The sequence below is a fragment of the Neophocaena asiaeorientalis genome, unplaced genomic scaffold (assembly GCF_003031525.2).
Source record: "Neophocaena asiaeorientalis asiaeorientalis breed wild unplaced genomic scaffold, Neophocaena_asiaeorientalis_V1.1 scaffold5, whole genome shotgun sequence".
Lineage (NCBI taxonomy): Eukaryota > Metazoa > Chordata > Mammalia > Artiodactyla > Phocoenidae > Neophocaena > Neophocaena asiaeorientalis.
Genome location: NW_020174698.1, coordinates 12,427,591 through 12,451,444, shown reverse-complemented (window position 1 = coordinate 12,451,444; position 23,854 = coordinate 12,427,591). Strand labels below are relative to the sequence as shown.

The window sequence follows — 23,854 nt, the reverse complement described above, 5'->3', positions numbered from 1 at the left end:
TTTCTGCTTTCATAGGTCTTGAAGGCACTTTCACATACATTATATCATGTGATTTCACAATAAGTCTGTTAGATTAGCGTGGAATACATTGTTGATGGGAACTCTATTTCATAGGTAAAGAATGAAGGACTCAGAACTTAAGTGATTTGTTGTAAATCACTCCATACCTATTGTCCTAGAGTTCCTCTCTCTAAACCCTCCTGCCTCTGTTGGTCTTTTACATTTAAAAAACTATCTCTGCGTGTGCTATACTGCAAATGCAAGACATGTCAAAAATAGATTTTTTAAAATAATCATTAACCAATGCCTCCCTTTCTATGAGGATAATTTTGTTGATCTGCTGTGGCTATGGTGGCTTTTGAGTGATTTTTTGTCTCCTCTGAGAAGGAAAAGGCTGCACAGCTCACAGCAGAGGTAATATAGGAGCTGAGACACAAAGTTAGAAGAAACCCATTCAACAAACATTGCTATCACATGATATGCTAGAGGAAAACATGTGCAAACAGACCAAGGGTGGATAATTCATGTTGTGTGTTTAAAGACAGAGAAAAGGGGTGGGTGGGAAAGTAAGTTGCCAAGAATGGAGGGAAGATAATTCAAAAAGAGTCATGTACCAAAATGTTCATTGCAGCTCTATTTACAATAGCCCAGAGATGGAAACAACCTAAGTGTCCATCATCGGATGAATGGATAAAGAAGATGTGGCACATGTATACAATGGAATATTACTCAGCCATAAAAAGAAACGAAATTGAGCTATTTGTAATGAGGCGGATAGACCTAGAGTCTGTCATACAGAGTGAAGTAAGTCAGAAAGAGAAAGACAAATACCGTATGCTAACACATATATATGGAATTTAAGAAAAAAAATGTCATGAAGAACCTAGGGGTAAGACAGGAATAAAGACACAGACCTACTAGAGAATGGACTTGAGGATACGGGGAGGGGGAAGGGTAAACTGTGACAAAGCGAGAGAGAGGCATGGACATATATACACTACCAAACGTAAGGTAGATAGCTAGTGGGAAGCAGCCGCATAGCACAGGGAGATCAGCTCGGTGCTTTGTGACCACCTGGAGGGGTGGGATAGGGAGGGTGGGAGGGAGGGAGACCCAAGAGGGAAGAGATATGGGAACATATGTATATGTATAACTGATTCACTTTGTTATAAAGCAGAAACTAACACACCATTGTAAAGCAATTATACTCCAATAAAGATTAAAAAAAAAAAAAAAGAATGGAGGGAAGTTAAACAGGTAAGATGTTTTTGATATGAACCTGACATGAAAGGAAAATATTGAAAAGTCACTGAATAGACGAAAATCCACAGAATTGGTGATCTTTCTAAAATGTCTTTGTGGTGGTGGATTAGACAAATGGAAGCCACATGAAGAAATAAGCTGGGGGCCGTATAATGCAGTGGCAATGAACCTAACACTGTGCCCCTACACATACCCATTTAGAAAATGTAACTAGCATAGGCTTCTGGTAGATCTTTGAAGAGGAGATGGAAACAAGATGATTAAGTCATGGGTTTGTGTATTTATTCAGGCAAGAGATGATGAGAACTAGACTAGGGTCTTTTTACCGAGAGAAAAAAAGGAGAGACCAAATTTGGTAAACATATAACTTAGTACGTACTTGGATGCTGGGTTCTGAAAGAGAAGGGAAAGCTGCAAATGACTTGGATGTTTAAGTCAGTGTAACTGAATTCTATTTTTTGGGATAAGAAACAAAAGGAAAAGAGAATGTTAAGGGATATTGAGTTCAATTGTAAAACAAAGTGGTGTCCAGGCAGATTAACAATGTGAAGATTTTGATGAGGCAGTTAGAAATGCAGTTACAGAACTCTGAAGATTTTGTTTATGAATATCAATTTTCTTGATAAATAAGAAAAGTAAATTATTACTTATTACTCATGCAAGTCTTCTTTTGGTTTTAATTACACTACTACTTATAATTAATGTCCATTGCTTCCCAAAAAGAACACTTAGCTATTCTCCAATTACCTAATGAAATGCATGCCCTGTTTGCCATCGTTTTCATTAGGGGGTAAAAAACAAAGAATTTAGAGGCTAATAATATGCCATGTCAAAAATAACTAATTGCTACAATGTTGCTTCAGTTTTTTGAATTGTATTCATCTTTTGTTGTTGTTGTATTTTTAACTCTGTGGGTTAAATGTTTTCGTTTCTGTCAAAGAAAAAAAAATTTTTTTTTGAGGAGTAAGAGATGACGAACATGGTCAGATATTATCTAGAGGTCAGTGTAATATGAAGCGAGAAAACTATACCCTGGGTTTGGCAACGGACATGTTAGTGGTCACCTTTGCAGAATTGATTTTAGGAGAAAAGATTGCTGGCCAGAAGCGTCCTCATGTACACTCAGCTTTAATTTAATCTATCCTTTCATTGTTTTTACAAAGCTCAGGGGAGAATTTTTTTCTTCCTCATAATTAAGCTAACGTCCTCCACCTATAGTGTGTATCCCAACACTTGTCATATCTGGGGCAGTTGTCTCCAAATTAATATCTCCCTCCGGATTTCATGCTCCTCCTCTCCCTGGAATGCTCCACCCTATCATAAACGTGGAAACGACAAGCCTAGTTCATTGATTCCACCTGCTGGAATACAGTATTTTGTCTCCTTTTTTTTTTTTTTTTTTTTGCGGTACGCGGGCCTCTCACTGCTGTGGCCTCTCCCGTTGCGGAGCACAAGCTCCGGACGCGCAGGCTCAGCGGCCATGGCTCACGGGCCCAGCCGCTCCGCGGCATGTGGAATCTTCCCGGACCGGGGCACGAACCCGTGTCCCCTGCATCGGCAGGTGGACTCTCAACCACTGCGCCACCAGGGAAGCCCTTGTCTCCTTTTAACTGTAAACTCCTGAAAAAAGTAGTTGCTGTTCTGTGTCCACTTATTACTGATAAATTCTCTTATTAAGTCCTCTAAGCTTCTTTCTACTTCCACCACTTTACTAAAAATGCTCTCCACTTGGTCACAAAATGACAGATTTTTGTCAAATATAATGGCTGTTTCTCAGTCATCATGCCCCTTGACTTTCCTGAGACACTGAGACTGCTGATTTTTCTACTTTTTCTTGTAAGTGTCCGGGTTTTGGGATACTGATACACTGTGTGTCCCAATCTCTCAGGTAACACACTTTCCTTTTTACCAGTTCTTTTACTTTTCCAAGAAGCTGCCTTTCATTCCCTTCTCTTTTCTCTCTCTGTTTCTGTTTATTGAAGAAATCCTTTTCTCCTTTGGCTTCTAACTCTAAACCTCTAAGCTCATAGATACAAAACCTTGTGTGAGGATTCAGAGTGAATATTCCCGATTTCCTAGTGTCTCTAGGACACCTCTGTCCACACCACCTGCATTTCCTTTGCAACTTCTACATTTCATCACCTTCTTCATCTTTTCGTGCTTGAGACATTAGAGTCACATATAGCTAATGTCATCAGTTTCCAGCCTTTTCCTGTGAAACAGCTTGACAATTACAAAAGCAGTGATACCACAGTACAGAGAGTATGACTGTGATTGTTGTATTCACATAACTGAAAGGGTATATAACAAGATGCTGTTAGTATTCTTCAATGGGTTGCTAGGTCCTGTGATATTTAAAAAAACTTAATTTTTAATAATTCCACACAGAATATTAGTCATGGCTATAAATAATATTTAAAGTAAACAGAATTCACTTCCGTAATGCTGCCTCTCTACCTCTCCCTATCAATTTCTCCCACATTTATAACTCTTAGATTACTATAAAAGTAAGCTTTTACTCATATGGGCAGACGTCATTGCTGCAGTCCTGCCATTTTCTGTTCCTCATGTAGCCCCTGGAATCTCCTTTGGTCCTTGATCCTCTCCTCACTGTCTCCTGCTTATGCCATGCTCATCCCTGCCTCCGGGTTAACTCCTAAATAGAACTCCCTTTTATTGAATCTGAACCAAATGGCAAACATCAACTGGATTTCTTATAACAACCCTACCAGGTGAGTATTCAATAGACAAAAAAATTAAAACTCAGAAACGTTAAGGAATTTAGGTCACATCCCTAGCAAGTGGCAAAGAGAGTCAAATTCATGTTTTTCTACTATAAAGCTGACTTCTGCCATGCTTTATAATCACCTTCCTGCCTCAGATGCTCTTGCATCTGAGGCAGGAAGGTGATTATAAAGCATGGCAGAAGTCAGCTTATATGCTCTTGCATATTCCTAAAATCCCAGCTTAATCCGTCATCTCCCTGAAGTTTTCACTGATTGACACAGACTACAGGAATGTCCCCTCTCTCTAGACTCCTAGAGCACTCTTCACAAATGTAACTAATTATCTGGTAGCCATCTTTCAATAGTTCATGTCTATGTCCTTGATCATATTCTCTTGGGACAGAAACAATATCTTATCACTTGTTTCTAAACTTTGTATCAACAAGCACAATTCTAGACATATGGCAGTGATATTAATATAATATATGTTGTCAATAAATTGTTAATTGATTATATTTTATAACAAAATAGCCCTTAGTGCTGATTTCTCTTTCCTTTTAGGAAGAGAAAAATAAATATAACATAAAAACAGGCATAATTATTTAATGTCAACCAATAATAGGAAATTTATAGTGCATATATTACTATTTTCCATTATATACCAAAAGTAAAATAAAGCATAAAATACAATGCTATGCTTACAGGAAGGGGTGACATCATGCACCTTTCATCTGGCCAGTGAGTTTTTGCTGACCCCAGTAAGGGTGCTAACAGCAGTAAAGTAATTTATAAACATAGTTTTTCCTTTTCTTCAGATATATCTAAAGTTCAATTATAACTTTAGATGTTAAGACTCAATGTATCATTTTGTCTTTATCATGCATTTTTCTTACTGTTTAAAATTGTTGATTTTTCCATTTATCTTCCAGAGAATGCATACTTTCAGATTTTATAAAGTCACTTAAAATGTTTAGTTCATTCACTAAAAATACAAAAACACTTAAACAATCCCCTTTGATATGTTGACAATACTTTTCGTAGAAGTGACAATAATTTGGGTTACTATTTAACCTATACACAGAAGGGTGAAGCAAGAATTACTTAAATGTAGGTTAAAATTTGTGAAAATTAGTATATGCAAATATCTTAACACCAACGATATGAATGCATGTACATAGTATCACTTTCACTATAGGGAGAGATATAGATATAACTTTCTTTTGCGTATGTAGATACAGACATGTAAATATCTTCACATAGATATAAAATATTTGGTATAGGGTTAGCCCTAGAAAGACTGTAATTAACTGGAGTTTTCCTCAGGAATTTTAGTCTTTTTTTTCCCCTGCACTTTATTCTATGATGTTTCTTCTTCTAACTTTTAACACCTGTCTTAAAAGTGACCAGCTAATCTCGTCTTCCTTTCTCGCAGAAACTGTTTGCAGGAAGTCTCTTGTAAAAGTATTCCAATTTTCAAATTAATGGTCAGTAAGGCAATGGATTACTCCTCCAAAGAGTATGTGGATATTTAATTAGCGGGAAAGAAAATAGTTGAATCTTTTATGTTGAACTGTATGAAACTACTGTTCTTGAGGTAAAAGATGTTCGAGTACAGGTGATTCCATAAGGTTCAACCAATTATAAGAATAAGATTTAGGCATTTGTCACAACCTGGCTAAATTCTCTGAAACTGAAATTGTCCCCTTAGCACTTTGTAAACAATGTTCAATTGCCCGGTAGATAAATAAGGAGCAGCATATGTTAACAGTTCCAATGCTTTGACAAATGTATCTGAAATTTGCTAACAGAAAACAGAAGCTATATTAATTTTAGCATACTTTTGTGTATGGCTTATTACAATTAAAATATTTGGAATACACGAGTATTTTTTCCATGTTTTCATCATTTCAAGGCCTTACACAGCCTGATTGTAACACCGGCCTTGTTCATTATAAACAGAATATATACTTATATGTAAATCTTACAAAGTGTCCTTACCTGCTTTGGACATCTTTTCATCTTTTTTAATTTCAGGTTCTGGGGTGAGACAAACACATACACACACACAAACAAACAAATTGGAAAAAATAAGCATTTAAAAAAATCTGTACTAAATAGAATAGTAGGCAGGTTTAATAGACTTTTCTCATTTGTCCTCAGTTTCACTTATAGTTATATACTTTTATCAGTATACAATGGAATATGTATTTATAGTAAACTATAAAGTAACTTAAGCAAAGGACATTGGTTTAAATTCCAGTTTGCTAAAAAGTTTTATACTAATCAAGTAATTTGGCATTTTGTCTTTAATAAGAGCCCATCTCTTATAATTCATAAATTCTCTAAGTATTGCAAATAAGGTAATTAGCCAAAATGGCTCAGAAAAAAAATGTGTTGTAATTTTTCCTAATTTGACCAATTTAAGCGATTTTCTACTTCTGACTACATACGTCGAATTCATGGAGCTCCACCTGGTGGTTAATTTAATCATTTCAAACTGGTGTAATTATTGTTTTTAGTAGTATTTGTTATTAATTTTATAAAATAAATTGGATTAACTTCAGTATAATAGTATAAACACATTAAAATAAAGTATTGTGCTTTCTTATTTCCTAGGACAATGGCTTTTGTCTAGAAACTCTGCATTCTAACTTAATATCAGTATAGGATAAATACATAGATTTGAGCTATCCAAGTAATACTCGTGACACTACCCCAACAACTGCAATAACTGATATTTTCATGCTCCCCAGTCCTTTCTCTTATTTAAACAATTTTGCCTTGGCCTCATAGTTCTCCTCTCTCGGCATAAAGTCTTGTTTTGATTAACAGAAGGGCTCTGGTACATTACAATTTTTCCTCTCCCTTCAAACAGCAGAAAAAGTGAGCTTGTGGTTGGGATATTACTGAGTACAGACTTTGTGTCAGGGGTAGTGCTAACCAGCTTTATTTGGGTCTTGGCCTAATGGAGTCTATTTCCTAGAGTTACAAGTTTTTATAAAGCTCATTTGCTTAACTGCAGAATTTTATGTAATAGAGAGTTCCATAGCCATTCACACCCTACTTCCTGTACCACTTGAATGCACATCCTGTAAAAAGTGATATCAGCGCTATTATTGCACTTCCACACTCCCTGGCACATATTTCTCTCTTTTTAGTTGACCCATTCACTTAACCGGGTAGGACATACATTATTTTAATATTTTCTATGTGCCTTAATGTGGTATAAAATTTCGTTATATGATTTTTAATTAATTTTTGTTTATTGTCTGTATCCCCTCTTTCGATTTTAAGTTCCATAGGGCAAGAGTTGTGCCTTGTGTACTACTCAAATATCAGCATTTGGTCAAATATCTAACATGTGGTATATGATCAATAAATATTGTTGAATGAATGACTGAACAAAACAAATATAGACAACGAAATATAGAGCAAAAAATATAGAGAAATATGAAATGCTCCCTCCTGTGTATCTGTAGTCCTAGAAAAACTGATTCATGCTTCTAGAGTTAGAGATAAACATTCAGTGTCCTAGGACGGGATCCACAGGCATTTTGCTCCTCATGTAGAGCTGTCTAATTTGAAAGAGTTTTGCTTCTCACTCTACACCTGGTTCTCTCCCCTGTCAATCACATTGCCATGTAATCTTGAAGTGGAATCATTTTAGACTTAATGTTTGTCAAAAGACCTTCTGTAAAAAACTAAAAGTTGTGGGGAATACTTTTATCAGCTATGAGCACAATACAACCAGAACCAACTTCTACCTTGTTCATGAAATTTTATAACCACTCATGATCATTCAGCATGCACGTGGCTGTGGACCCTCTGACGATGTGAGAACTACTGACTTTTGGTGTTATGTAAACAACACTAACATGATAACCACACAAGTTATGAATTCTTGGGAAGCGTGGAAAGGAGCCTCTTGGATCTATAATCTGGCTTTTTTAAGCAAGCTCATTTACTTAGTTTTGTGACCTTGGGCATTACTTAAATCCTCAAGTCTCAATTTTGTCATTGCTGAAATGGAGAAAATAATGTTGTAAAATTGATGTAAGAATTAAGAATGATGTGTGGAAAAAGCTTACTTATTTTAAAATTATGCTCATGAACTTAAATTACATGATCTCTCAAGGTAATTTTCTTTTGTTCTTACAGAACGGGAAATTCACCGTTGAATATGCAAAGCAGGAATTGATAGGTGAGGATTTCTAAGGTGGACATCTCTTTTATTAGCCTACTTGGTCACTAAGAACTTGGTGCCCTCGTTTTGTAGACAGCATTTCTACTGAGGTGTGTCTTTAATTTTTGAGTCACGTATGGATGCCTGTTCTTAGTCCTATAAAAATGACAAAAAAAAATATATAGACATATTTCATGTATATATGTATATATAGTCAAATAACAACAATATATATATGTCTATATATATATATTTTTTTTAAGTTTAGTCAAAAGTCTTCATTGAGAAGTTTCAGGAAACTAAGGGCAGTATTTGATGCTGAAGACTGAGATCTGGAAGCCGGGAAAAGAGAACGGGAACTTTTATTTTCACCCCGTCTATACTGCTAAATATTTTTAACCATTGATTATTATTGGTTTCCATAAACATTTTTCACTTGAGCCCTTCTTTCTGGGCTCAACTCACAAGCACTGCAGAAACATAGAATCAAGCAATCCCCAAGATGAGTGTTTGAAGCAGACAGCCTGCCATTTCATATGCAGCACTGACTTTTCCAGGCAGTTGATTTCACTTATGAAATGTTAATTGCTGGTGGGTCTGGGGAGGAGAGCTTCATTAATGATTTTTCAGTGTCATCAACACTGTGTTCTCAAGTAAAGCAGGCCAAACAAAACTTCAACATGCATGTGCTTGATTTAGAGAAGGGCAGCAGTGGGGATCAACTTTGTTTAGGAGTCTCTGTTCTGTCTTTATAAATTGAAAAGAAAGAAATTTATGCAATATATAAATCCCAAGAATGTGCATTCTTTTAAGAATATCTCCACTTTAAATACTTTGCAAGTTAGAAGCTGAATGCCACTGATTTTTCTTTTCCCAATCTTTTTTGTTATCATTATCAAATTGCTTCTTCAGCACATAGAAGCCTTATATGTGTAATAAAATATAATAATTCTTAAAAAAAAAAAAAAAAAAAAAAAAAAAAAAATAATAATAATTCTTGGTTTTGCAACTAATGATGTTTTGTATTTTATATATGGTACTAAGTAAGTGTATTATATGCATTATCTATAATTTATTTACATAATGTTAAATATTCATTGTTATTAGCTCTCTAACCCCAGTAGAATACAAATTTCATGAGTCCTGGGGTGAATTTTCATTTTCTCTGCTGTATGATAGTGTCTATATCAGTGCTCTGCACAGACTAGGGATCAATAAGTATCTGTTGCACAAAATTTGTGCAACAGAATGAACAATTATATAATCCTCATTTACCAGTTCTATGAACTAAATACTATTATTACACCCACTTTACAGATAATAATACTGAGGCTTAATACTTGTCTAAGTATGTACTCCCTAGTAAGTGGAAAAACTGGTCTTTGAATATTGATTTATTCCAACTCCAAAGCCTTAAACACTTGTACGCACACTGCTATAACTACTGTTGATACAGACAGAATGAAAGTTTTAAAATATTTCATGCATAAAAACTACACAGTAAGCCACGTGCTACATCTTATAGGTACAGTCATTAAGATTGTAATTAGCATGAACGATAAAGCCACTGAGGTTTCTATTTTTTTCCAGCCAGTCATTAAATCATGAATCGTATAAACAGTTTCCTAAATTAAGCTGGTTAAACTAGGTAAATATACTGAACATGGATAGAAAATTGATAGCTATCTCACTCACTGCTGGAGTAGTATTCAATATTTAGTGGCGTGGGAAGATTTTACATTTAAAAGCAGGTGACCAAACCTATTTATATAAAATATACCAAGGAACTTCAGCATTGTTTTCCCTAACCAATTGTATGTGAGTTCTGGTCTGAGGGAATCTGGAAAGCCTGCTGGCAAAGGAGGCAGGTCATATTGCCAGACATGACTCTCAAATCTACCTCAGGTGGCTGTGTGACCTGGGCAATTCACTTCCAGTGCTTCAATTTTCACATTAATAAAAAAAAAGGATTGCTGTGAAAATGAAGTTGAACACTACGTGTGAAGCACTGAGCATCAGACACAAAGCCAACAGTGTATGTTAGTCTCTTTACTGATATTTGAAATGATTTTTCTTATATTTTTCTACCAAGATGTTCAATAAAATATATTTAAATATAAATATATTTAAATAAAGCAATTAAAGTTGTATTAAATGAAGTAACATTCATAAATTTATTCTAAACCCATGATTTTTATATCATTTGAGTAATCATTTGCATTTTTTGATGAAAATCCACTACTATTATAATTACATACATATATACATGTACACTTTACTGTGTCCTCATTGTATTATTTAACAACAAATGGTTTGCAAAACTCACACACACACACACACACACTTTCACATTTTGTTCTCTGCCTGAGGCTTTATTGGATGGGGTAGAGCACTACTGTCACTCCAATCAGCTCGCTACACAATTTGGGATTTGGAAGAACCATCAGGGAACACATGTTTCTTCTTAACTATGTCTTAAGAGAAAGTGTTTTGCAAATAAGAGGTCTGTTTTAATAGGTAGCATTTGATTTCATCTGCTGTGGACACATTATTTTGTGACACAGGTAAACACAACTGTGAGAAAGACAAGCTTATCTTTCAGTTTGATTTGAAATGTCTTCAGTTCACAGCTTTCCAAAAGACAAAACTGTCCTGAGTTTGGGTGAAGTTACACAGAGAACCAACACCCGACAGCCTCTACCCCACAACTTTTCATCTTATCTCTGCCTACATTTCTTTCCTTCAATATTCCATGGACTGTTTAATATTTTCCTTCCTCTTATTGAACCATGTTCATATGTTTATGAAACCTCATGCATTCTCTATGCTCCTATTTTTTCTGCTTGAGTTTCTAAATCGGTGTTATCTTTGGTTGTAAACTGAGGAATCCTTTCATGCATAATAGAGGGGCAAGGTGATGATGTTCTCAAGTAATTGCCCAATTTCATCCAAAGCAAGAGATCATTTTTTGCACTGCAGCTGGAGAAAAACAGACAGACACAAACCAAATGAACAAAAAAATCCCTCAGTTTAAAATTTATTTCCCTATTTAAAAACCAAATGGTCTAATGTGAGGCATCTAAAACACTCTAAATTTTAATTTTCTCACCTTCTGAAATGGGAGAAATGACACTTAGCTGATGTATCTGTGGCTGAGATTAGACTGAATAACTGAATAAATATCTCCTGAGCGCTCATGTACTAATACCTATATCATAGATATCCATTGATTGGATGAAGACTTTGGTTTGCTTTGTCTAAGTCACCACTGGAGGCCACTTCACTTTTACTCTTTCCCAGCTCTCCTTCCCAAGTACTGTGAGATCTTTGAGGACAGGGATTTTGTCTTGTTCATCTTTGGAGCCTCAGTGACTAAGATATCCCCAGAATATTATACTAACACTCAAAAATTGTTATTGACAAAAAACAATTTAAGATGTGGTTTCAAAATGCCAAGAAAATCAAATTTGTAAGTTTCAGTTTTAGATGATTTAGACCAAACTATAAAGTGGAATCCCTGTCCCATTAACTAAAACCTTACATGGGTGGAAAAGTCATTTAGAATGGACCCACCAGATACACAACATTGGTGTACATTATCCTCAGATAATTATCTGGTAATTTCACACCCGTTCTCTCTTTGTGTTTATATCTGTGTCTGTCTGTCTCTCTCTCACCTCTTATTCCCTTTAGGTCAACAAGAAAAGCAATTATGCTTTATAAGCTTCTATAGGTATAGTTTTAAAATAGCTGTAGTTCGCAATACAAACACTAATGCATGACTCAATGCTTTATGACTAAGTCCTGATTCTGCAACCCTTCCTTGGCAAGATTCCCATAGGACTTTGATGCTCACAAAGAAAGTTTGCTGAGTGGACAGTAAAAACACAAAATGAGCCAGAGGGCATTCTCTCTTTGCAGCACAGAATAAATGCGTACATATTCTGTGCCTCATTCTGTCATCATTTCATTTTCGTGATCCTTTGTCTTTTGTATATGCTAAATACAATGCCCCACATTCCTGATAGTGTCACTCTGTCTTTATCTAATCTTTCTTTTATGCCTTGCTATGTGTGCCTCATTATTCTGTCCTTCCCTGAAGCTTCCCAACATGAAGAGTCTGCACTGAAAGAAGTAAGAAATAATTGGAGGAGGCTGAACATATTGTAGGTCACACAGAGAATAGTCAGTCAGAACAAGGTCCTGTGATGTTATTTGAAGATGGCAGGAGAGCTGGTTGGATATATTTCAGGTAATGAACCAGCTGACTTTACAGCATTCAAATGGTTCAAAAAGTTGTGCAAAAATCACTTGCCAAGGTAAATAAGCAGACATTCTTTGTTTTTTTCCCTTATCGAGAGAGTCACCTTTTCCTACTTATGTTTCTGAGCCCAGAATTCATTTTCTTGAACTTGAAGTGAGAATAATCAATTATGTGAATAAAAGGTCAGAGGTCATAGGTATGGCTCATCCTCCAACTGGTTAAATATATAAAAATAATAGATGACCTTATATGAAAAACTTTTTAAATTTAAAGATTTAAACATTTAAATCTTTTTAAAATGGAACAAGAAAAATAAAATAACAATTTTATTTAAATTTACTTAAACTAATTATTTATTTAATAAATAAAATACTATGACATTTTAAAAAATTTCCCCTGAAGGAGAGAAGCACATTAGAATATTTGCATAATGTGGCTTGGAGTGACAAGAAAAATGAACCTGCAGAGTGAAAGTGAGTCATCCTCTTGAGGGCGTAAATGGAGAGAATACCAAGGAAGGAATATTGGGGCTTTACATTTATAATTATCCATATATTTTATATACATATAGTTGCACATGTATTACTGCTGTACATTAACTTTTTGGATGAAGGAAATAAAATCCACAGTACTTGGATACATTAATTTTGGAAAGCCAATTATTAAGAGAAAATTCTGGCAGTCTCAACTACTTTTCTTTCCAAAATGTAACCCCTTTCCATTCATTCTATCAACTTGGCATTTTGGCCTGATGGGCACAACCGGAAAAGTGTTAGACTGTCAGTTGCTACTTAGAGTAAAAGTGCTACTATTACTGGTATAATTTTTATTTAGACAATTCTTCAGGAAAAGAATTGTCAATAATTCTTCTTCAAATGTTTGGTAGAATTCACCATGAAGCCTTCTGGTCCTGGACTTTCTTTATTAGGAGGTTTTCGATTATGTTCTTACTTGTTATTAGTCTGTTCAAATTTCCTGTTTCTTCATGATTCAGTCTTGGCTATCATATGTTCTAGATATTTATTCAGATTTTCTAGGTTGTCCAATTTGTTGGCATATAAACATTTGTAGTAGTCTTTTATGATCCTTTTTTTATTTCTGTAGCACCAGTTATAATGCCTCCTCTTTCAACTCTGATTTTATTTATTTGGCTCTTCACTCTTTTTTTTTTAATCTAACCAAAGTTTTATCATTTTTGTCTATTTTTTCAAAAGACAACTCGGTTTTGTTGATTTTTCTATTCTCTATTTTGTTTAAATCTGCACTAATCTTTATTATTTCCTTCCTTCTAACTTTGGGCTTAGTTTGTTCTTTTTTTCTCTAGTTCCTTGGAGTATGAAGTTAGGCTGTTTATTTGAAATCTTTCATCTTCTTTTTTAATGTAGATATTTATTACTATGAAATTCTCTCTTAGAACTGCTTTTGCTGCATTCCGTAAGTTTTGGTATGTTGTGTTTTCATTTGCATTTGTCTAAAGATATTTTCTAATTTCCTTTTAATTTCTTCTTTGACCTATTGGATTTTCAAGAATATGTTGTTCAATTTCTATGTATTTGTGAATTTTATCATTTAAGTGTGCATGATGTTATCACTCTGTTTGACGCTCTTTGACTGGATATTAAATAAAGACTTTTAAGACTTCCTCTGTTTACTAAAAGAAGATATGCTAAACTTTTAATCTAACAAGACTTCTGTTAAAATTAATTTCTTTTTTAGTAAGAATTTTTTTGAATTGTAGCTCTCCTGATATATGTGAGATGACAGTGACTCCCTTTAAGGAAAGAAAGCCTAATGTGACACCACCTTTCAGAGATGAAAGTGAAAGTCTGCATGTCATGTTAACACTTTCTGTCAAAATGTCCTAGGACTGTCATTTACACTCAGCACCACAGGCCTGAATTTTGGTTGTTCGGTGGAAAACAAATGATGAAATTCAATGCATAAAATTGCAAAGCACTAATAATATTCCAGCACATTACTAAGAGAGATCATTGTTGCTTTAAATGGTAAAAGAAAAACATTAAATATACTCAAGTGGTTATTTGAAACCTATAGTAAAGTAGAAAATTCAATATTAATGAAATGAGAATATAACTTTAAAAAATGCATCTTTTCCACATGCTGCCTTCCCCACCACCATTATCTGTGGCCACACACTGGCTGGTGCTACACTGACCATGTGGAATGGGATGATGAAAAAAACAATACCTGGAAGGACGAAAGAAGAGAGAGGAAACTCTTAAGTAGATATTTCCAGTGTTCAAAGACTCAAATTATCATCACGTGTTTTTAGTGGAAACCTAAATTGTTTTTCATTCATATATACATTCCACACACATTTCTACTGGGGAAAATTTTGCACTGCACTTCCTAATAAAAATGTGGAAATTTATAATATTCCTGTCTGTTCCTCATTTTTGATATTTCTATCTTAGTTTGGCAAAAGAATTGTAACATCATTGAATGATTGAATTACTTGATGGCATCAAATCTTTTCAATTTAGATATTTATATAAATGTCCCTTGCAATCAACAGTCAGATCATGTTGAAGAAATCTACAGTTCTTTTAAAGAAATAAATCAGTTTAGCTAAATCCAAAGGAATGTCATTAGTCTTCACAATTAATTCATTCTTCAAATAATACAATGTAACAACATTTTGCTGCCTATTGAACATTTAACACAACCGTAAACATTCTCTTGCAAGCAACATATCCTAATTTACATATTATGCCTGAAAAACATAAAATTGTATATAGCACCAAAATAACTACTACCTGGGTGACAATAAAAATAAAGTTTTGGATATAATGATATTTTTCTGAAGTGAAACATAAATGCCTTAATAGGTTTGGAGTCCATGTTGCTTGAAATACTTTCTTAAAAAAATTAAGTACATACATGGCTGAGAAAAAAATCATGCCATGCTCTCATGTTTCACTAAATAACAATTTTGTTTAATTTAAATTTAATTGCAAAGTTAGAAAAATATGACTTTAGGGTATTTTTTTAATACATTGCTACACTGACTAATGGAGCTTCTCCTTGAGTCCTTCATTGCTCTCACTGAGTCTCCTGTCAGCTTTCCCCTCCTACTACTCTCCCACATCTCCTCCAACTCCAGCGCATGCTTATAAAAGTTCACCCAAAAGTTTTTTTCTCTTTAATAAAAAATTCCAGTAAATTGGAATTTTTACCACTAAGTCCCTGTATATTTGTCAATAGTTCACGTAGATCTTCTCTTCTGGGTAAATGTAGAAACAGGCTCTATTTGAACATTCAACATAGCAGGTATACTTCATGGTTTTACTGGTTCACTAATATGTTCATTTTGACAACAAGAAATATTAGACAGTTTGGAGAACGACACCATACCCACAGAATGTCTTGGGATAATTAGCAACTAAATGTATTACATCGGACTTAACATATTTACTTATGTTTTAGGGAACATAACTTGTTGCATGGCATATCAGAATCCACATTCCTCTGAGCCTAGTATAGTAGGAAGGCCAGAGGTGCAATAAGAAGCACTTGAGCAAGATCACAGTGCTTGATTTGGAGATCAGCGTTCTCAGGCTGGCTCTGGGGCAAATTACAATAAGAAAAGTTTCTTGACTATTTCAGTTTTATTTACCTACAAGATGATGGTTTTGGACTATAGTTTATCGCTAAGTTACTCTTAGCTATAAAATTTGTTAGGATTTTACTGTATCTGAACTTACAGAATGGCAAGCTATCACTGAGAAATTTAAAGTATTTTTTTGTATCTTAAATCTTTGGTTTCCCATGGCTATTCCTAATAGGATCTACCCTGGGATATTTACAAAATGTAGATTTTCCACTAGACTCATGGAATCAGAATAGCATAGGCATTTTTCAAAGCTTTCTTAGTATTTCTGACACGGCCACTCTTTCCTTTGTTGTTTGTTTCATAGTACAATTTAGAATTTTTCCTTTGCTCAAAAACAGAGGAGGGCATATAAAAATTAGAGTTTTGAGAATATGAAAAATAATGATATACTACTTTATTTCAAATAACTGAATATGCAATAGGCAGATCAATGTGTTTTCACATTTCATTATAGAGTAATACCTTTTTCCTTTAGGGAAGCTGGAACCTTCACTTCTTTTCCCTTAATAGGCTCTGGAAAGAAACATTGAACATTTATTTGAAACCAGTATCAAAAGATGTAAGACACATACAATGGAGTCAATGAGCTAGCGGTAAGGTGAACCGGATGGAAATGATATGATGTTTTCTTTCAAAAATAATTTTAATCATAGACAAAGAAACAACAGTATAGAGTACAACGAGCTGTTCTCTAATCACTTCTATTTAAAATAAATGTAAATTGTTGAATGAGGTACAATCTATTTGTTCATTTAAGGGGACGTGTATTTGCATGAATAGGAACTTGCTTTATCTGTAATTTTAAAAAACACATGACTTCAGCATCTAGAAGTCTTCCAAAACTGTTATAATCAGCACTAACTTAGTTTATTTCTTTCAGGCTATGTTTTTTCAAAAAAATAAACAATCAAATGGAAAACTCTGCATATATCATGTAAATGTGGTGTTTTAGTCATCAGACTCAAGTCAAACAAATTTCAAGAATAAGATTTAAAATAAATTTTGAGACAGTTTCATCTGTGAACTCCCAATGTCTTAAACATGTGGTCCTTAGTTAAAGCAAATCAAGTAAAACCTCATTTATCCTACCAGGTTCAAATACAAAATGATTCTAATCATACCATGCCTTCCAGACATACATATGGGTCTGGAAGACATGATAAATATGATAAGTTTATCATATTTATGATAAATTTGATAAAATGTATGATGAAATATAAAATATATTTTTAACCTATTAAAAATAAAAGCTAAAACCAGTTTTCTGCCTTTTCTGCAACATTAAATCTCAGTATCTATTTTACTGACAAAAATGATTAATAATGCAGTGAGAAAGGAAGCAAAGAAAGAAATCTATCCTTCCAGCCCTTTTTTCTATTCTCATCTGAGGTTTGGGGTGGAAGGCAAAATATACGGTGGTGGTGCTTGTGAATGGACATGCCACTCCAAGCAACCGCTTAGAATCCACTGAGTTCGGGTGGATTTGGATTGTGTCAAGAATGTATTCTGGTGTTCCACTGAAAATGTTGTGTCCCTCAGAGCAAGATTTTCTTGATAGATAAACTGAGCCTTAAGTATCCATAGGCTTGTAGACTTTTTAAAAGTGGCTTTGGTGGCAAAGGAGTGTCCCTGTTGCTATTTATTAAGAATAAATAAGATCAATTTTTTCTGTGTATTTCAGCATGTGAAGATGAAATAAAGAACTATGAATTGAATAGACACACAGAGAAGCTTCATTAACTTTTTTTTTTTTCAGGCTGACAGGGGTAATTTACTGCTTTGCATTGGCTAAACCAAAAGAATTAATGTATCGTGAAATGAGAAGTGGTGGTGGGGACAGATTCCTGGTGGGGTGGGAGAGCACAACGCCTGGAACTTCACATTTCAAGATTCAGCATGTTGATTTAAATGGGTGTCTGTACATGACTGTGTGAGATTAAAGTAGTTATAAAGAACAAGACCTAAAGAGAGGGCCTGTAGACTGCTTCGATTTTGGTGGAGAAAGAAAGAAGGGGTGGAAAAACAGATATACTTTTATAGGGTATATGAAGGTTGTAAACCCAGCACCTTAAATTTGAAGGAAGTCCTCAGAAAATAGAAATAATTTTTATTTCCTAGTTTGCTAATAGGAAGATACCTTTGCTCCCAGGCTGGGTCATCTCCTGCACCAACTTTCCTGCATCTCATTTCTTCTCAGTGTCCTTTTAACTTCAAGGGTTTTGACCTGATTTAAGAAGTCCACAGACTGGTCTGAGTGTCCCTAACTACCCAGGGATACCAAATATGACCAAAAATGTGGAGACAGTGTTATATGGGAATTCTGCACTTCTGTATTAGTAAGGATTGAAACATCGTTGATTTAGGTCAGCTATTAAGGCATTTTTCAATGCATCTATCTTGTTTGTCAGGAGCAAAGCATTGGAGAGCACATTTTTTGTGTGTGTTGTTTTTACAAATATGGTAGTTTCTTTGCATTTGACCAACAGCCTACAGGGAGGCTTATGAATCTTGATTATCAGGATCTAGAATATGTTTAAAGGTGCTGGGATATTTCTTGGAACTCCCAAAATAATCTGGTAGGAGGCTGTAATGGAGAAAATATTTACAAAGAAATAGGCAGATCATTTCAGGTTTTACACTACTCCCAGACACAAAGGCAATAATGAACTAGGGTGAGTGTTCGTGATGAATAAATCACTGGGGATCGGTTTCAAAGTCATCAGCCAACTTACCCTATTCTTAGCTCTAGCTTTTGTTTGATGAGTGGGAATGGCCAAGAAAAAGTATGGTGAAGACAAAGAGAAGCTAGGGGAATCATCAGGTGCATGGTCCTGAGCAGCAGAATATGAAAGAAGATAAGCTCTGCTCTGAATTCTCTGGCACTAGATCCAAACATATGCAAGCCTGAGTCACAAAGCTAGTCAATAATTCTAATGTCCATCATATTACGCCGATGCCAGAGGAACCTAAGGGTGCTACCATTGCATTCTCAATAGAAGGTAATTAGTTAACCTCCTTGTTGCCTGGTTATGATTTGGTTTGCAGTTTCTTGGACCATGGGTGAATCTTGCAACCTCAGATAAGTCAGACTAATAAGAAGCAAGTAGCGAGAGGATAGTGGTGGATGCCAGAAGGAATATAACCAATAATAGGGCTAACTAATAGGGTTGTCTGGTTTCTGGATGGTCAGGGCTGCATAAGCAGGGCTCTGCCCTCTTGAGTGTGTACAGAGGGCTTACGTGAGTCCACTAGTCCAGGAAAGTCAGTAGCTGGGTCAGCAGCAAAAGGCAACAAGATGTGTCTTTCTCTTGCTCTTTGACTTTGGAATAATCATCCCTAGCCCTCTCTATACCTCCTTAAATAAAGACACAAGCTGAATGATGTTTCTTTAAATGTCTAATTTACTCATGGTTATCACATCCCCAGTAAATACAGCCCCAAAGGATTTCCGTGTAATAATTCTGATTTTCGAAATGTAGCATTGCTTCAGTATGGGTTCTAATATATGGGTTCTAATATATACATGGGTTCTAATATATACATATGTGTGTAATATATACATACATACATGCATGTATATAATCTAATATATACATTTCCGTGTAATAATTCTGATTTTCGAAATGTAGCATTGCTTCAGTATGGGTTCTAATATATACATGCAGGTGGAGTCTATAAGAGACCAGCAAAGGTAGGCAATCTTTAAGTTGCTCCAGTGAAATAAGAGGCTATGTAGCAAGTGGAATTGCTGCATTCTGATTCTGCCACAGTTCAGCAGCAAGCTTCAATAATCCTCTCCAGAAACAATAACACTGCAAGGTTAAAGTCACTGAAATTTTATAGGTAATACTACAATTTTTTCTTTGATTTTTGTATATAATGAAAATTATATTCAGAAAATAAAGGAAAAGTGACAATATTATTCTTCTAAAATTGTACCCAACTTGTATATAACAAAGAGATTTGAGGGCATTAACACAGCTTGAATTAAAAAAGAGGTTCATTTTAAATAGTTCCAAATCAATAATGATATGTAGTAGACCTTTATATACATGATTTTCTAGTGACTGTGGAGACATCTTGCAAATAGTAGAGAATTTAACGTTGAGGAAAAAGTGTTCCCTAGGAAATTGCCTGCAATTGTACATTAATAACAACAACAACAGTAATAGAAATTACAGAAGCCTACTCAGGAAAGTGGTCAGTGTGGACATGAATTCTCCCAGATACGGACTTCCCTGGTGGCGCAGTGGTTAAGAATCTGTCTGCCAGTGCAGGGGACACGGGTTTGATCCCTGGTCTGGGAAGTTCCCACATGCCACAGAGCAACTAAGCCTGTGCTCCACAACTACGGAGCCTGTGCTCTAGAGCCCGCGAGCCACAACTACTGAGCCCATGTGCCAAAAAATAAATAAATTCTCCCAGATAATGTTTTCTGGGACAGATGTTTACAAGTACCATTTCCAATTAGTTTAGGCTTCAGCACAAGTGAAGTCTTTAAGTAGTAGTTTAAACTTTTGATAATCATCATTGCCTGAAAGGTCATTTTAGAGGTAAGACCCAAATTTCTGTTGAGCTGTTTTCATAGTGGACAATAATATATGGTTCAAGTACTCCTGTGAAATAAGTGCTCACCAAAATAAGTATATTTCATACTGCATTGGAAGGAGGGAAGGTTTAGATTTTGCATGTATATATGGATTTTCCTGGTAGTGTGTTTCAATAATACCTTTAGTTCTCACACAAACAAGGAAAATGTTTTTGTTAATTGTCAGATAAAATGAGAATGGAGGTGAGAAGGAGTCTTTCTCAAAGAACAAGTAATCACTGGTGAAAAAATGGACTGAGCTCCTCTGTGGGAATTAAGGAAAGTCACCCCAATAGTAAAAGGACTAAGACTATTTTCCACATCGCATATCCAGTGCGTCTATAGATTTTCTAACTTACGTAATGAGCTCTGCACTCAAAGCAAAGGTGCTTTGAAGAATACAAACACAGGGCTTCCCTGGTGGCGCAGTGGTTGGGAGTCTGCCTGCCGATGCAGGGGACATGGGTTCGTGCCCCGGTCTGGGAGGATTCCACATGCCGCGGAGCGGCTGGGCCCATGAGCCACGGCCGCTGAGCCTGCGCATCCGGAGCCTGTGCTCCGCAATGGGAGAGGCCATAACAGTGAGAGGCCCGTGTACCGCAAAAATAAAATAAAATAAAATAAAAATACAAATACAAGGGCCCTATTTTAAGGAGCAAGCAGTATCTGTGTTAAAATGAAATAAATGGGTGTTAAAATCCAACAGACTTGACTTCGATTCTTGCCTTTGCCTCTTACCCATAGTGTGACACTGAGTAATTTAAATTACATGTACCTCAGCTTCCTCCTTTACTGAAATGGTGATATCAAGCACAACTTGCAGAAACAAAATATATAAAGTAGATTGCAATGTGTCTGGCAAAGAGCAGATGCCCTGCTTCTGTGCTTCTCCCAAACAATCCTCACACCTTTGTCTGGCTAACTCTTCATGCATCATACTTGAATTTAATATAACTCTTCAGGAAAGCCTTCTCTGACTCCCCAGACTTGATAAGGAAGTCGATAGAGATGGCTTGATGCTTTATGTGGACATTATTCTTAGAACGAGGCCTGGGATTTGAATGGTACTTAAATAAGAATACCATGCTCTTTCATAGCAGTAAGGAACCTGATAAGACAAAAGCAGAGAGAGCATGACTAGGAGTCTTTGAAGACAGCAGAATTCAGAACTCCAATTCCCAAGTCTTCCTCTCTATTCCTAGCTTTGCCATCTTTGTTTTGCCAATGATTAGCAAGTGTTTGGAATGATCATGCACTAAATATATAGTCAATGAAGGACAGAAAGGAGAGAACCAGAGGGCATGGAAGCAAACCCTTCCTATACTCTTTATTTTCCTTCTAATCTTTTTTTATCCCTTCCATTCTTTTTATTTTTATTATTATTTTTTTTTGTGGTACACGGGCCTCTCACTGTTGCGGCCTCTCCTGTTGCGGGGCACAGCCTCCGGACACGCAGGCTCAGCGGCCATGGCTCACGGGCCTAGCTGCTCCGCGGCATGTGGGATCTTCCCGGACCGGGGCACGAACCCGTGTCCCCTGCATCGGCAGGCGGACTCTCAACCACTGCGCCACCAGGGAAGCCCCCCTTCCATTCTTTTTAAAAAATCATTTTTCTGTGTTTTTCTTTCAGAAATTATAATCAGAGCACTTTAAGTCACAATGAACTGAAGGAAAGTATTTAACAGACAGGTAAATAAATAAAAGTTTTCAAATGTATGAGGGTGTCCTGTGCAATTCTGACCCACAAACCTGCAAAGAAGATGACTAATGTACTGTGGACACATTCAGATATTTTTGCTAATAAATTTCTTGTGTTATGTTAACTTGACTCTATTACCTTTATCCTTCAGAACTGAAGACGTCTTTCCAGATTTTTCTTTTCTAATTTCTGCAAGAAGAATCATAGGGAGGAAAGGTTACAAGGAATAATGGAGAAAAAATGGCAAGTTCTTTATGTGTTATATTTACTGAGGCTTAAAGAACCAGAGGGGCTCTGCTTTGGTATTCAAGATACAGGTGTCTACTGGGATAAATTGCTTGTAACATATTGAACTAAATATATGGAAGACAGAAAATAAGTCCTGAAATTATTACAAGGGGCAGACTATGGTAGATACAAGAATGTACAAATAAAATACTATGGGCTTTGGAAAAAGAAGGTATGATAAGAGTTATAGCTAACATTGTCTACTTACTATGTGTCACAGGGAATGTTCTCTACTGTTTAGTCATTCAACGTTCACAATAACCCTATAAGGTTGGTAGGTCTTGTTATTATTGCTACTTTTCACATAAGGGGATTAAATAACTTTCCCAAGGTCATGTAGCCCTTAAACGGGAAATCTGGGATTTGAACTAATGTCTCTCTGAACTCAAACACAAAGATATTGGCTCTGGTAGCTCAATGATGGAATCAGGAAAGGCTTTGGCAGGTGGTACTGAAGAAGAGCTTGAAAGCTGGAAAGGAATTAGACCGAAAGAAATGAAGCTGAAAAGACATTTTAGGACAGAAGAGAGAATGGGGAGGCATGGGCTGGACAGTCTATCAGTTTGGGTGTGTGAGTCACTTGTAACCAAAAGAATACAGTAGAAGTGTTGCTGCGTGACTTCCTAGGCTAAATCAGGAAAAACCATGTAGTTTCTATCTGCTTCTCTAGCTCTGGGGGAAGCCGGCTGCCATGTAAGTACTCCAACTGACACCACCAGGTTGGCAAGACCACATATAGGCAATCCAGTCGGCAGTCACAGCTGAGCTCCCAGCCAACAGCTAGCGTCAGCTACCAGCCATCTAAGTGAGCCATCTTGGACATCCAGAAGTCAGTTACTTTAGATGTCTGCAGCCCAAGCCGACATCTGATTGTAATCACATGGGGTATCCAAGTGAAAAACTGCTCAGCTGATCCCTCCTGAACTCCTGATTCTCTAAATCATGAGCAAAGTAAAATCAGCTGTTGTTTTATATCACTAAGTTTTGAAGTGGTCTGTAAGCAGAAACAGCACATGAAACAGCTAATAAACAACAAAACATTGTACCATGCACAATATAAGTTCTCCAGTAGAGCTATATAGATAAGAGAAATGATTAAATCTACTTTTAAAACTGGGGAAGGTTTTTACTGCATTTGGGTTTAGGTTCCTCAGCTGACTAGAATTTCACTGGTCAGGAAATAACAATTTAACAATATATCAGGGTGCA

At 35.8% G+C, this 23,854-nt stretch overlaps 1 protein-coding gene across 1 annotated transcript in view; it reads right to left on the bottom strand.

Annotated features, from left to right (window-relative positions):
* TRDN (triadin) overlaps positions 1-23,854 on the bottom strand; it is a 372,172-nt gene that overhangs the window by 58,948 nt on the left and 289,370 nt on the right. Inside the window, exons 22-24 of the mRNA XM_024759083.1 lie at positions 22,496-22,546; positions 16,533-16,583; positions 5,988-6,026 (exon numbers count right to left, since the gene is read on the bottom strand). Of these exons, the coding sequence (XP_024614851.1) occupies positions 5,988-6,026; positions 16,533-16,583; positions 22,496-22,546 (141 nt within the window). The remainder of the gene's footprint in view (positions 1-5,987; positions 6,027-16,532; positions 16,584-22,495; positions 22,547-23,854) is intronic.